Below are 15,157 nucleotides of genomic sequence, written 5' to 3'. Positions count from 1 at the left end.
CCTGCATGTGGCTCTTCTAAGGATTATTGGGGCGACATGTGTTCCACACTTTGAGTGCTCTGAAACTCTGTACAAATGTTAGGGACTTCCAATTTGCTTCTGTAGTCATTTGCAGTGTCGGGGCAAGCTGTATAATATGCAAGCAGAAGTCTTTTTCTAAATGTGCAAAGTGTATAAGAAGATTTGTTAGTGGTGGACTGCTTCAGTGGCAGAAACTTTTTTAAAAAATCTGATGTATGCATCCTAAGAGAGAATGGGGGTGTGGGGAGTGTTGGAGAAGATAATAAATTGTCAGCAAAACCTAGAATTGTGCAGATATTTCTTGTCACCCCAACGGGGCTTTTTAGAGTTGAGTTCCTTGATTGATAGCAAACCTCCACCCCAAAGCTGCAAGGGAAACAGCTTTTTTGAAATGGAGGACAGCTTCCAAAACTGTGTGTGATGTGAAAGATGTGTGTGAGTCCTAGACTTTGAAGGGGAAGAAGGTACAGTGAGAACAGTGAGTGTACAAGCCCTCAGGTGCAGCTAGAGTCACTCTTTGTATCCTAAAGGTAAAGGTTCCCTTGCTCGAAAGCCAGTCGAATCCGACTCTAGGGTTGCGGTGCTCATCTCCGTTTCAAAGCCGAAGAGCCAGCGCTGTCCGAAGACGTTTCCGTGGTCATGTGGCCGGCATGACTAAACACCAAGGTGCACGGAATGCTGTTACTTTCCCACTGAAGTGGTACCTATTTATCTACTTGCATTTTCTTGCTTTCGAACTGCTAGGTTGGCAGGAGCTGGAACTAGAGACGGGAGCTCACTTCGTCATGCGGCACACTCGGGTCTCGAACCGCTGAACTACCGACCTTCCACAGCCTGCAGTTCAGCGTCTTAACCACTTGAGCCACCGCAGCTCCTCTTTGTATCCTACCTATAGATAATAAATAGCTTTGGTTGATTTCCATGTGCTGTTTCTCCCCAGGCTTGCGTGGTGCCATGGCCTTTGCCTTGGCCATTCGGGACACGGCCACCTATGCACGGCAGATGATGTTCAGTACTACGCTTCTGATTGTGTTTTTCACTGTCTGGGTCTTTGGTGGTGGCACCACCCCCATGCTCTCTTGCCTGCATATTAGGTGAGTGCAACTGTTGTGCTCTCAGCTATTCCTTAGGTAAGGAACTTTTGGTACGTAGCTTTTCATTCTGATGCTTCAGTGTGTCTGCTGCTCGTTGGCACAATTCAGCTGACTTCAGGCACAAACAAACTCCAGGTTCAGTGGAAATGTTATTACTGTGAACTGCCTCAAACAAGCTGCCTTGGTTCTCAGGTTTTAGAAATTTTGAAAATAAATACAACCCTGACCTGAATAGCGCAGGCTAGCCCGGTCTTGTCAGATCTTGGAAGCTAAGCAGGGTTGACCCTGGCTAGTATTTGGGTGGGAGACCTCCAAGGAATACCAGGGCTGTGACGCAGAGGGAGACAACCACCTCTGAGTATCTCTTGCCATGAGAGCCCTGCTGAGTCACCATAAGTCACATGTGACTTGACAGGAAAATAATAATAATAATAATTAATAATGTCTTATTAAAAACAGTGCTAGCAATCACAGGTTGACATCTTGGTCATAGTATTGAAATAATTGAATCTTGTGGTTGCATGGGTCCCACAGAATGAGAAATGTAGGATGAGTGAAAGTATCCTTATTACACCATGTGTCTGCTTTTAGTGTAGAAGCTCTTGGGTTGCATCAGATGCTGATCTATCATGTAGATTTGGGTTTAAGAAACTTTTTGGGTCTCTGTAGCCTGTCGTAGTTCATATGGGTGAAAATTAGGACATGCTTGAAGGAATTTACTCCTGCTCTCTTTCTTCTAATACTCTTATTTTTAATTCTATTCATAAGACTGCAGTTCTGGGGTCTTTTCTTTTTTCTTTTTTAATGAGAACATACCATAGAAACGGAATGGGGGGACTCCAGTCCTTTCTGCACCCATATTTTGTCTTGGTTTCTGAGTGCATCCTATTCTTCCACTCTGCATTCCCTCCCGCTTTCACTTTCAGGTTGTGTCAGGGATTTTTCTTGTTTCTGCATTTGTTTTACAGGAATCTGCATTCAGACCGCTTCCAGCACGCTTTTGCCCTGCGGCTACCAAAACTCCTTTTGCTGTGATTCTTTGTTCTCATCCGCTTTCAGATCCCTAATCCTTTCTAAAGTAGAATTGTTTATCCAGGTATATAAGTGCTGCCCACTGCCCTCCCCCATTTCCGCCTCTCTCTCTTTAGGTTGACACTCCCTCCCCATTCTGTTTTCTTTTCCTCCTTCTCCAAAGACAAAAGAGGACGTGTCCTCCCGCTCAGGCAAACTTTAAAAAAGCCGGAGAGAGCATATAAAGGACTAGGGGATTCCCTGCTCCCAGACGTGTCAGTATTGTGGGCCTGGATTTCCGCCTCCCTTCTCTTTCTTTTTGCAGAATCACGGAGGGAGGGAGGGGCTGGCAGCCAGTTAGCTCCAAAAATGCGGGTTTTGCTTGTAGATGCAGAATGCATATAGAATGCACAAATAAATAAACCAGAGGGGGAAAACCCAGCTTAGAGGGAATGCATGTGACTGCGAAGTCATCCCTTAAGGCCTGACTCCTTGGATTCCCTGGAGCAAGCTGTCAGCAAGTGAAATATTCCTACTTTGCCACTGGGTGTCACCTGGGCCACATGTCTTGGTTAGAATAAAAGTAGTGGCTGAATGAAGAGCAAGTTAGGTTAACATAAAATATATATATTCTACATGAAACATCTTCAAGAAACCATATGACTTCTACGTAGGAAGGTTGTCCAGAGAGTTGGGGAGGCAGTTGATCCTCTGAACAAGTAAGTGGAGTAGATAATAGGGTACATGAGAGCCAGTATGTTGAGCCTATTAGGGCAAGACGAAGGTGGCGTTAATCAACAGTAAAACTAACCAGGGAGTGAAGAGTCAGCCTGACTCAAATGGATTACCTCCCCTTTGAAAGAGCAGGTTAACACCTTGGGTATATTTATTCATTTATTTATTTATTTTACTTTGATTTCATTATAGGCCCCCGTCACACGGGAGGATTATATCCGCAAGAGGGACGGATCGGGGGCACATCAAGCGGGCGCGATCACACCGCAACATCTGGGAAGTGGCGCGCACCCGTCCCTGATCCGTCTCTTCCGGCCGAAGATGTGGATTAAACAAAAAACCCTAGAAAACACTAGTACCTACCGGAAAATCCGGTGCAGGGACGGTGATCTGATCGCCGGCGCACCTGTCTCTCCCGCAGCATGTGAGGTCCTGCCGAACTGCGCATGCACACGCATGTGCAGCGGGCTTGCCTCGCTCTCCGGTCCGTGGCTTCCTTCCGGCATCTGATCGTGCCGGGGAGGACCTGCACGGCGGCTGGGGGGATCTGTCTGATCCTGCTGCCGCGCTTCTCGACAGATAATGAAACTGAAGCTCAAATACTTTGGCCACCAAATGAGAAGGGAGCACTCACTGGAGAAGACCCTGATGCTGGGAAAGATTGAAGGTCAAAGAAGACGGGGACGGCAAAGGATGAGATGGTTAGACAGTGTCATAGATGCAACGAACATGAAATTGAGCCAACTTCAGAGGACGGCGGAAGACCGGAAGGCCTGGCGGGATCTTGTCCATGGGGTCGTGAAGAGTCGGACTCGACTGTGCGACTGAACAACAACAAAACAGTGCAACAACCGGATTATAAAAATCAGAAAACTATGCAGAGACCCTCTTCTGAGTGTCCCCAGGTTTTGAAGTGCGATATCTTGGAGAGATAGGCCCTTCTCTGTGGGGACATTTGTGTACTTACTTCACTTATACCCCGCCTTTCTTCCCAATGGCAAGCAGCTTTCATCACACCTAGCATGTGTATCTCCTAATGGGGCTTGGACGTTTCAGAGAGGTGGCTTACTATTGCCTGCCTCTGTGTCCCGGCCCTGATATTCCTTGGAGGTCTCCCATCCAAGTACTTGCCAGGGTCGGCCCTGCTCAGCTTCTGAGATCTGATGGGATCGGGCTTGCCTGGGCTTTCCAGGTCAGGGCTATTTACCTGTTCTTTTGACCTTCAGGTATCTGGTGAAGATGGTTCTGTTCTCCCATACACTTGGCAATAATTCGTACCTATATCTTTGTTTAGCGTTTGGTGTTTTGCTGCCTTTAAACTTTATATTTAATTGCTGCTTTTAGCACTTTACCTTGTTATTATGTTTTATTATATTTTGTGATATTTCCTTCATTGTGTGAACGGCTTTGGGATTTGTTCTTATTTAGGACGAGCTCTAGAAATATTTTATATAATAAATACTACCATGTTGTATTTTACACTGAGTTCAGTCTCTCCATGTAAGAAAACCACATTTATGTGATGGTGTTTTAGGTACAATGTGTGTGACTTTTCAGTTTGCGGTATACCAACTATATGGTCATATACCTTCACAGAGCTCTCAGCTCGGCCCGTGAGATAGTTTGACAGTATGATCCTAAGCAAATTTAGAGCTAAGCCCGTTGGCTTCAATGAATTTAGGATCGCACTGTGTATAACAACTGACCTGAGTCTTTGTTCTTTACAGGGTTGGTGTAGATGCAGATCAGGAGAACTTGGTAAGTATTGCTAAGCAGAGCCCCTCCAGTGTACTCATAATGGTTGTCTCCAAATTGTTCAGCCACCTCCATTAAATCCATTCTTTAACCATTTCTTCTTGTCTTTATATAACAATTGCACTACAATTCGTCTTCCATCTTCTCAACAGTTTTTGTCTATGGCTGCAAGGATTTAAAAGTCTTTTGTGGGTGTATTAAAATGGCATGCCTCAGTAACTGTTGGGGACCAGCAAAGCAAGTCCTTACCGGAGCCTGTTGGTCCCTCCTTGCAAAAAACATCAAGCATTAATGTGAGTGCCACAGTGCAGCTATGCTACAATGAAGCATAGATGGCTGGAAGGAGCTCTCTTAAGGGAACTGAGTGAAACACCCGAAAGACTAGGTTCCAGGGTATTCCAGTTTGGTGTAGTGGTTAAGAGTGGCAGACTCTAATTTGGAGAACTGGGTTTGATTCCCCACTCCTCCACATGCAGCCAGCTGGGTGACCTTGGATCAGTCACAGTTCTCTCAGAGCTCTGTCAGCCTCACCTACCTCACAGGGTGACTGTTGTGGGGAGAGGAAAGGAAGGAGATTGTAAGCTGCTCTGAGACTCCGAGTCAAGGGTGGGGTATAAATCCAATCTCTCCTCTTCCTCCTCCTCCAAGCTCCCAGTGGCACAGCTCAGGCAGAGGAGGGAGTGGCTGCTGCAAAGACTGAGGGAGAGAAAATGGCTGCTGTGTGGGCAGGACCAGGAAAATCCAGATTCTTCTGCCTGCACAGCAGCCATCCAGGCTTTGGTGCGATTTCCCCCAAACCTTTTTTAGCCAAGTAGGTTTGGGGAAAGAACAGCAGAAAGCAGGGGGAAACCCCAGAGGTGTATAAAGGCGCCATAATGCTGTGTGGGTGTGGGGAGAAAAAACCTGCTTCCCAACAGCATCATACCTGAGGCAAATAACTCATGTGGAAAAGGGTCTAGAATTTGGGACCCCATAAGTCCCTTGATGATCCTCAAGGCTGGAGTCTGCCTAGGGCCTCAAAACCTGGATATTCTGCAATAATTTACTGCACATTTCAGTGGGTCCCCAGTTAGATTCTGCCCCATATTCTATCAGGATTCATATAGAATTCAGATTGACTACCCAAGTTTCCCAGTGATCTTTCTGCCTGAATGGAGTCTTGAATCTGGGTCTTCCTGTTTGAAGTCCAATACCATAGCCATGGATGTGGCAGTTTTATGGATGTGGCAGCAGCGGTGAGCAGAATGGAAGGGAGGAGGGAAAGGTATTCACACTCCCAGTTAGCATCATGCTGTTCTCCTTGCAGCGCAGCACACACACCCCCTTCACCCCTTAACACACTTCAAAGGGAGGAAATGCCATTTAGGTCACCAGCACCACCACCTCCCCTGGACTGGCTATGAGCAGAGAGTCCACATGGATACTCCACCTACAGCCAGCCCAAGATTAATCTAGTTTAAGGGGAAAATGTGAGAGCCCCCCAAACACCCCATGCCTTTGTTGGGCACAAACTAAATGCCCCCCAATAAAGCAAGGGCTTCCTGCAGTCCATGTGGGGAATAATCCCTGAGTGACAGCAGCCTGTGACATCCAAGTGGCTTTGTGGAAATTGATTTAAAATTCTATAATCATGTTTCATTAATTTGTTTCAGGGTGTGCCGGAAAATGAAAGGAGAAGTACAAAAGCAGAGAGTGCCTGGCTGTTCAGGTTATGGTACAACTTTGATCATAAGTATCCTTCAGAGACGTGATAATCTATTAGCCTTAATCACATGCAATGTTTTACCTCTCAGGCTTTGTACCAGGCGGGTAACAGCTGCTTCCCTGCAAGATGGCAGGGAGTATAATTTGGCAGGAAAGATCAATCTTCCTTCTTTCGTCCAGCTGTGGATTCTTCACTTAGGCTAGCCGGGCATCTGCTAATGGAAGGCAAGAAACTCCGCAATAAATCGGTTGTGTTTGCAGTTGCATAAAGGACCGGCTAGGGATGGTTGATAGCTTCCTCGATTTTTCATTCCTGGGGCCTGCTTTATTCTCCTGACAAATGGTCCAAAGTCCAGAAGTGTAGTTGCTTGCACTGCCTAACTGTCTTAAACAGTTGACACAGCTTCGTCCTACAGCATTTTACATATTTCAGCAACCACCCAAATGCTATATGCTCACTGGCCCAGGATGCCTATTTTGGAATACCACTGGTTATTCTTATTGTTACTATTAGTCCTTCCATCAGTTCAGTTCAATTTTATTGCATAGGGCCAATGGCCATTACAAGAGGTTGACAGTGAATAAATTCTATACGGTAAAATACAGTACCGTGAGACTGAATTAAAATACCATAAAATTACATTTTAAAACTTGTTTCATAAGAGAGACTCCCGTAAGCAACTGACCTATGCTGTCCCTAGCTTGGCCTGAATTTTCTTTGCCGCTAAGGCAGAAAGGGCAACCTTCTATGAGACCTCTGATTCCACATCAGCAAGTAAAAATATGACCTGTTCCATCACAGCGCTAAGGCCTAAATTGGCCAAGATTGTACCTAAAAATTTCAGCCTGGGAGCTGAATAAAGCAGACAAGCCAGCAGATAATGGCCCAGGTCTTCAGGATCTGGACAGCCGCATATACAGAGGCACTGGGCAACTGATGTTTGAGTATAGCGACCTTCAAGCATGGCTGTTCGCATCGTTTGGAAACGAATAGATGTGAAAGCGGAACGTAATTTTAAAAAGGAAATCTTGGACAGATATTGTGCCCTAAAATGATCTCGTTTAATAAATTTATACCAAGGTGAAAATTTGGTTCCCAATATAACGTGCCTGTCTGAAGCAGCATCATGCGAGTATATTTGAGCCCTACCGTTGAAATCAGCCTGAGAAGCTCCTCAAACAACATCTGGCAGATTATATATTTGGAGAATTTTGTTATAATTGGACTGTGATTTTGTTTCTTTTAGGCTAATGGAAAAAACAGATGCGTGAGAGATGACCTACTGGAGCTCTCTTCAGTTTATGCCAGTAATTTATGTGCAGGTGCCCAAAGAGAAGGGAGGCCCAGCTCGGCTTTCAGCAAAGCAGCTGGAGTGTTAGGAGGTACTACTAAAATCCTTTTCAGGAAAGAATTTTGAATTCTCTCCAGATTTGCAATTAAGGCATCATTCCATCCCCACACCCCCACACCGTAGAGGAGTTGGGCGTAGTCCTTCCTTCATAGTTACTTAACAGTTTTATTTACTATCATTATTATTATCCATAAATACTGCTAATATATAGCAGTTTTTAATTTTTCATAAACTGATATAAACTACTGTAGGCCAGGTAATTTTTTCCCCCTTGGCCACAGGCTTCTTGTTCACTATCTCTGGCTGGAGCTGAGAATGCAAATCCTCCCTCACAGAAATGTTTTATTCCTTGACAAGCACTACCCTCAGCTACTTGAAACCTCTCCTGACGCATAGCGGCCCTCCTCTTACAACTACACTCCCAAGTTGCTGTGGGCCTATTGCACGGTGCTTGACAAGCCCACAAGCTTACGAGGTAAGAGCAAAGCCACGTGATGGTCAATAGGGTTCTCTTCCTGGGCTTTTTATATTTCCACAGCCATGGATGTTGGCCATGCAAAATGGTGGCTGCTTGTGCTGATCCAGTGGAGTGGCCAGAAGATCTGCTGCTTTTGCATTTCCCAAACTGACAATGGTGATTAGTCTGAGTCTGCATTCAGGTACCACATTGAGCTGTTGTTTGCTTAAGGCTGCCTCCTACCTGCATGAGCAGCATTTGGGAACATCCAGACAGCTTGTCTGACTCCTGCATGTTTCCTCTTAGGGGAAACTGTGGATTGGCTGCGGGTGGAGTGTTCATCTGGGTGCTCTGCCTCCAGCTGCTGTGGAGGGGCCCTAAGCCCCAGCTTCACAATGGCAGATATAAGCTCCCCAGTTGTTCCTCCCCACACACACCTTTCAACTCTCTAAAGAGCATTTCACAGCTAATTCACAGTATTTCACAGAGAGCCAGTTTGGTGTAGTGGTTAAGTGCGTAGACTCTAATGTGGGAGAACCGGGTTTGATTCCCCACTCCTCCACTTGCACCTGGCTGGATGGCCTTGGGCAAGCCGTAGTTCTGGCACAGCTGTCCTTGAAAAAGAGCAGTTTCTGTCAGAGCTCTCTCAGCCCCACCCACCTCACAGGGTGTCTGTTGTGGGGAGGGGAAGGGAAAGGGGTTTGTAAACCGCTCTGAGACACCTTTGGGTAGTGAAGGGCGGGGTATAAATCCAATCTCTTCTTCTTCTTCTAAGTTACGGTGCAGTGGCATTGGGAATACTGAGTCTGGTTTTGCTCACCCAATTCACAAAGTTTGGAAAGGAGCACGGAGAGAACAACCAGATGATTAAAGGGCTGGAGGAAAGGTTAAGGAGCATCCGGCTTTCACTAAACATGGAGACGATGGGCGGTTATTCAGTTATACTTGGAGAGAGCACTTTTCCTCCCTGTCCTATAATAGAAGTACCCGGGGTCACTCAATGAAATTGATCTACGCTGTTGTAATTAACTAATAGAATTAACTGCCAAGAGTATGTGGTGATGACCAGCCTTAGATGACTTGAAAGGTGATTAGACAAATTCATAAAGTATAGCACCAAAGGCCGTTAGCCTTGATGGCTAAATGGAGCTAGCAAGGGTTAGATTCTGTGGTTACCTGAGTGGAAGGCATTTGTGGTGGTGGATCTTTACCTGACCTTGCCTTCTCAGAGTAGCCCTATATGATCCCTGAAAAGGCATTGGGAGCTTCACCGGGGGGCGGGGGGAGCGGCGGTATGTGGAATCACTCCCACCCTGCTCTTGCACCAATAGAAAACTTGCTTGTAGGTTCACAAAGGGCTGCTGTGAGAAGGTTAAGGAACCTCCCTGATGAGTGCCCTAGTTGCTGGTTCCAAATCCCACCAAATATGGCTGAATTGTAAGCCTTTTTGCTCCTACGTACGCAACAAGTGCCTTTTAAAGGTTGTACTTTTTGGCCTAGCCTTTTAGAGAAACTGCAGTTGTCTCTGTTTAGCGCACTAGCTGTTTAGTAGAACTAATCTCTCTCTTTATCCAGAATCAAGAGCAGCTGAAGGATGATGATTCAGATCTCATTTTGAATGATGGAGACATCAGTTTGACATATGGGGATTCCACCGTGAATACCGATTCCCTGACATCGGGTACATCTAGAAGAGCAGCAGGAAATGGCTCAGAGGATGCTCTGGACCAGGAGCTTGGTTTTGGGGATCATGAACTTGTCATACGGGGTACCCGCTTAGTTCTCCCAATGGATGACTCAGAGCCACCTTCAAATGTAGTAGATAACGCAAGGCATGGCCCAGCGTAAGATCGTTGCTGGATTTGACTCGCAGTCAAAAAAAAGAAAAAAGATCCATGTATGATCATGAAGAAAAAATGTACTACCTACGACAAAAACCTACTGCATGTCTCAGAATGTCTAAGCTGTATAAATATTATTTATTTATATGGTGTCAGGAGAATATAACTATCCGTATGAGACAACTTGTGAAGAGCAAGGTGTTAATTTCTTAAGTTAAACAAACAGCTCATGGACTGCACTGTGTAGGGTGGAACTGTTTAGAACAAAAATTCTGTTGTGTGGAGAAGAACTTTTTTTATTTTAAAAGACGTGGGATGAAATGTGTTGGTAGCAACCCTTTTAACTGTACGACAGCAATCTGCTTTGCTGTTGGCTTTCACAACTCGACCTAAGGTTAATGCTTATCCAAGAGCAGTAAGGCAGTAGTCATTGGGTTTGTTTGAGGGGCTGTTTTTTTTTTTTGGCAAACCTGTTTTAGATGGCAGAAAAGCATTTCGCTACTCAAGAAGTTTGCTGCAGAGGATGACTGCTTTTGATTCTTTAAGCATTGTTATAAGAACTACTGTAGGATGTAGCGTAATAGATCTCATTGGCCTCTATATGATGTTTCTAGACCCACCATCTTTGCTTCTGGTCAGCTGATAACAGCTGAGTTAGGACTGCGTGCAGGCTGCTGGATGGCGGCTTGTTGCCGAGCAGTTTGCAGCTCTCTTCCAGCTCAAGTCGGAGAGGAGCATGACAAGGCCGAAGCAGAAGTCAGTTCTTTGAGTATGTAGTTGTGTTGCAAGTTGTGTTTTGTTTGTTTGTTGCCTTGTCAAACACTCGCTCTCGCCTTTTCCTGTGTAGGATCGGGGACAGGTTTTGAGCTTTGAAACAGTCAGAACTTGCTGAGTTCGATTTCTCACATAGCGGAACAGGCAGTGTTTCTAGCGCAGGTAAGGACAGTATGAAGCCGTTACTGGGTTCATTTAACTTCTAGCTCAGCAGGGCGTGCCTTGTGTTGTGTCAGAACTTTCTTCTTATTGCATGGCTGCTGAGAATACAGCTGAAGTTGCTGGTCTGGTACAGTTCCACTCTACATCATGGGGGCTGGCACATGCAAAGATCTGAGACTCTGTGTGCGGTTTTTTAAAAAGAGGCATTTAGTAGATTAGGTGGTACCGAAAGGGAGTTGTCTCTCCGTCCATTCTGTATAGTTGCACTTTTGTTTGGTAACTCCTTTGCATGCTCGTGTGTCTATTAAAGAAAACCCTTGATTTTTGTTCTTGCATCTCTTTCCTGTTTAATGAGAAATGTCCGTAAGCTGCCATTGTTTCTTTATGGTTGTTACTTTTTTTTTTTTTTGCCGGAGAAAGAGCACTGAACAATTTGCTGTTATTGCACTTGGTATATTCAGCTTTGTTCTGCAATTATTATTTTTTTTTTAATGTTGCGGCGGTTTTGAGAAGCGAAGAATTCTGAATGTTTTGTTTTCTACATAGAAAACAGCAGCAGTATGAAACGTTTACTGTGCACAATTCCTGTATCATATTTTTACTTTCAGATGTAGCCCCTGATGGATCTTCTTGTAATCAGAGGTACTAGGGGGCTGTTACAAACTTAACATTCACTTCCTCAGCAGAGGAGAATGATTACCACCCCACCCCAGGAATGCAGGACTGAATTGTGATCTCAAGTTGTGCATCATTTGAGGTCTTTGAGAAGTTCTAGAGCTGTTTCTTCTGCTGTGTTTCAGATTCTTTGAAGGGCCTGCTCACATGACTTTCCAGTGAGAAATCTTGTCCTCGTTGTGAGCATTGAGTGTTAAGCATAAGCACACCCTTCTTTTCTAGTGAAGAGAAAGTAACTATTGAATTGGGCAATGCTATCTTGGTATGAATGAGGGCTCTCTATGATAATTTGCATAGTTTGGGGGGCTGATCAGATGGCTGCAGAAAAACAAAACCCCACACATTCAGATAAGTGTGATGTAGCCTAGTTTGTCCATTACTTTCTTTCCATAGTTGGGCCACGGGGGTGGGGGTGGGGTTTGAAATCGGTACCAAATTCCAGTTTCTCCCTAGAAAGTAGCAAATGAAGAGGCTCAACATTTCTCACTTTTTGAAGAAGGAGGCTTTCGGTTTTGTCTTTGGGCAATTGGACCCAGTGTTTCTAGTGCTACGCCAGAACTAGGGGAGCACTCATGTAAAAGATGTTAGGAGATGGTATTATATTACAGCCAAGAAAACAGATTGCTTTCTTTTTGTTTTAAATTTTATGTTCTCAGGTCTGGATAACATGCCTTAAGTACATGTCAGTGCAATGTCTGGTGTCCCCAGGAACATCATAGGTTCTTCTTCTTCTTCTGTAAGAGCATTTCCAGTCAGCGTTTTAGGCACAACCAGCCAGAATGCCTTTTTGTGCATGCCCCACTGAAATGAAGGGGATTTTTCAAGAATGGCCTGATCTGTTGCTATGTGGCTTGTGCCAGAAGTGGGACCTTTGTTGCACCTAAGAAATGGCAGTTTTAATTGTTGTCATAGGAGCTTGTTGCTGTTTAGTGCCAGTATGTCTTTTCTTTTCTTTTTCCTGCTATGCAGGAATTTCATGAAGAGGTGTGTGTGTGTGTGTTTTATATGATGTCTGAATCTTAACATCAGATGTTTTTTAAAAAAGAAGCATTTTCATATGTTGAGGTATTTTTACATCTCTTATACATTAGTCCCTTCTTTTGTTCTATGACTTTTCCAGACACGAGAGAACCTGTTGATTTATTTTTAAATCTTCAGATGACTAATGAGCAGGTTTACAAAAGATCCCCAGCTGCTACTCTAGAATCCTGTCAAGTAGACCTACTGTACAAATCTGCTTCTTGGAGTCTGGTCATGCCTAACATTTTCCCTGACAGAAGGGAGGAGGAATTTTGCTCATTTTACCACTCCAACTGCAAAAATCCCCCCCCCATGCTGTTCCTGGGATTCCCTGTCCCTCAGTTGCAGAATCTTGGGGAGCAGTCGGGACTGCATTGGGAGGGTTGAGGCGAGAAAGTCACACTTGGCTGACAAAAATCCTTCTGTCAGTGGTAATTTTCATTGGGATCCAAACTATTATCTCCCCCCACCCCCAATCTGGAAGACTGCTTATATCGAGTGGGTTCCACTGGTATGTTCTTGAGCCCTGTTTGTACAAACATCATTGACGTTAACAAGGCAGCAGCTCCACATTCATACATGGCTTCTTATTCTCCCAGCAGAGGAAGTAACACATGATCTTGGGATGGACTGGCCATTTGACCTACTGGGAAAGTTTCTGGTGGGCTGCTACCTTGGAGGGCTGCTGGCATCAAGGAGTAAGGAAAGCCAAGCCCCCAGCAGTTGTACCAAGGCGTCCGGAGCCACTTGGCTTGGGCCTTTCTGCATTCGCTTCCCAGTTACCTCCTCCTGAACCATTAACAAACAGTGACAGTGCAGGAAGAAGAGGCAGCTGCTGAGTTGACATCGTTGGGTCTAAGCTGAGTGGTCCCTGCAGTACTGGTTCACAGCACCACAGGGGACACTCAGCTCGGCTTGTTCTGGGCCATTTAAATGTCCTAGTCCACATCTGTGTGATAGTACAGTGCTAGATTTTCTGCATGTTACCTGTGCTACAGATGGGAGGCTTAGGGAGATCCTGGATGCAGCTGAACTTGACATTGTGTCAGTTGCTCTGCTTTCTGCTTGGGGAGAGATTGCTTACTCCCTTTAGTACAGAGTACAAAAACATTCATGCATCATTTGTGATCTCCCCACGCAGAGTCTCAGTGGTGTCTGCTTTGTTGTTGGAAGCAGAAATTAGACACTTAAGATGACCAACGTAAGGTGGGAACTAAGATGCTCAATTGTATAGAAATTTGTTGAAGCAGTGCAGCGCATGGGGATATAAATTATCTTGCACAGTGACCAGCTGCAACAGACTGAGGCTAAGGGTGGGTCATAGATGCCTATCTTGAAAAGACAGGCAAATGTGCCGTCAGGCAGTGAGCGCTCCATTAGAGGCACTTTCCCAAAATAGTGGCAGTTGAATGTACTTAATTTCCTTAGGAGCATTCCCTTTCTGACTTCCATAAATGAAAGTCTGTTACCACAGTTTCTGTAGCTTAATTATGGAGGGGAGGGGTTTTTTTTACATGTGATGTCAGAGTTGGTCAGGGTTATTCCTGCCCCCCACACATCTATTTCCCTTGCACCAAAGGGAACATCTCTGCGAAACGTCAAAATCAATTTTTGGTTACAATTTATAAAAAAATGAATACACTCCCTACCTTTGTTTAATACATTACTTGTTCGGCATGTTTATGCCAACATGCCACTATAGTTCCAGATTTTTCACTCCAGTAATAATTTTAACTGTTTATTAGGATTCTGTAGTCAAAGTGGCTGTTCTGGTCCTCAGTTTTTATTGCATGTAAATAATTTTTAAAAGAGAGATGTTTAACATTGGAACGAAATAATAAAGTCTATGAAACCTCCCAGGGTTCATCTGTGATTTGCAAGGAATGACTAACAATTAATAGTATTTACTAATTTCTTTGTTCCTTCTACTTCTTTTCCCCCAGGGGGGTCTCTGTATCCATAGTTCTTAATGACCTCAAATGCAGTTGTGGGAACCTTATTACCTCTTAAGGCCAGGCTTAACAGACCTTCTAGGCAGTGTTTGCCTCAGGAGAATATTCTTGATTTAGATTTAGGAAGGTCCTTTCCCTTCAAAAAAGTCTGTTCTATAAGTTGAATGACCCTTCCCCCTACCACTGAATCAAAAGACTTCGTTCTGGTTTACTCTAAATACTGTTGGAATTGTCTGTTTTTAATGGTATTAACTGCTATGGTTGTGGTGTTTTTGTGATTATATTCTTAATAAGCATAATTGCACCTACTTTTGTTCATGACTAAATCTTTTATTGTTACTTGCACTGTGAAAAAAAGAAAAGAATCATGGGCCTATAAAACCAAGTTTGTTTCTTTGCGTCTGGTGTTTCTTTAATCCACATTTTAAAAGTATGTGTGTGTTTAAACATTATTTTGATATATGCCATACCCAGTAGGGTTTGGAAAACTTTGAACCCTCTTAAGAAAAAAATCCATCTCACAAGAAGAAGCAAAGCAATATTAAGTAAAAATAGTTTCAGTGTTAAAACCTATTAGAGCTGTAATGAATTCACAGTAAGAAAC

The 15,157-nt window shown here is 44.4% G+C and overlaps 1 protein-coding gene across 1 annotated transcript in view; it reads left to right on the top strand.

The window, feature by feature from the left end:
* SLC9A6 (solute carrier family 9, subfamily A (NHE6, cation proton antiporter 6), member 6) overlaps window positions 1–14,921 on the top strand; it is a 37,540-nt gene extending 22,619 nt beyond the window's left edge. Inside the window, exons 10-14 of the mRNA XM_015424030.1 lie at window positions 962–1,115; window positions 4,589–4,619; window positions 6,269–6,348; window positions 8,042–8,147; window positions 9,705–14,921. Coding sequence (XP_015279516.1) covers window positions 962–1,115; window positions 4,589–4,619; window positions 6,269–6,348; window positions 8,042–8,147; window positions 9,705–9,977 — 644 coding nt within the window. The 3' untranslated portion in view covers window positions 9,978–14,921. The remainder of the gene's footprint in view (window positions 1–961; window positions 1,116–4,588; window positions 4,620–6,268; window positions 6,349–8,041; window positions 8,148–9,704) is intronic.
* The last annotated feature ends 236 nt before the right edge of the window (window positions 14,922–15,157 follow it).

This window comes from Gekko japonicus, unplaced genomic scaffold, assembly GCF_001447785.1.
Source record: "Gekko japonicus isolate JY-2015 unplaced genomic scaffold, Gekko_japonicus_V1.1 scaffold575, whole genome shotgun sequence".
Taxonomy (NCBI): Eukaryota; Metazoa; Chordata; class Lepidosauria; order Squamata; family Gekkonidae; genus Gekko; species Gekko japonicus.
The sequence above is the reverse complement of the archived record's forward strand: the minus strand, read 5'-3'. Positions and strand labels throughout refer to the sequence as shown.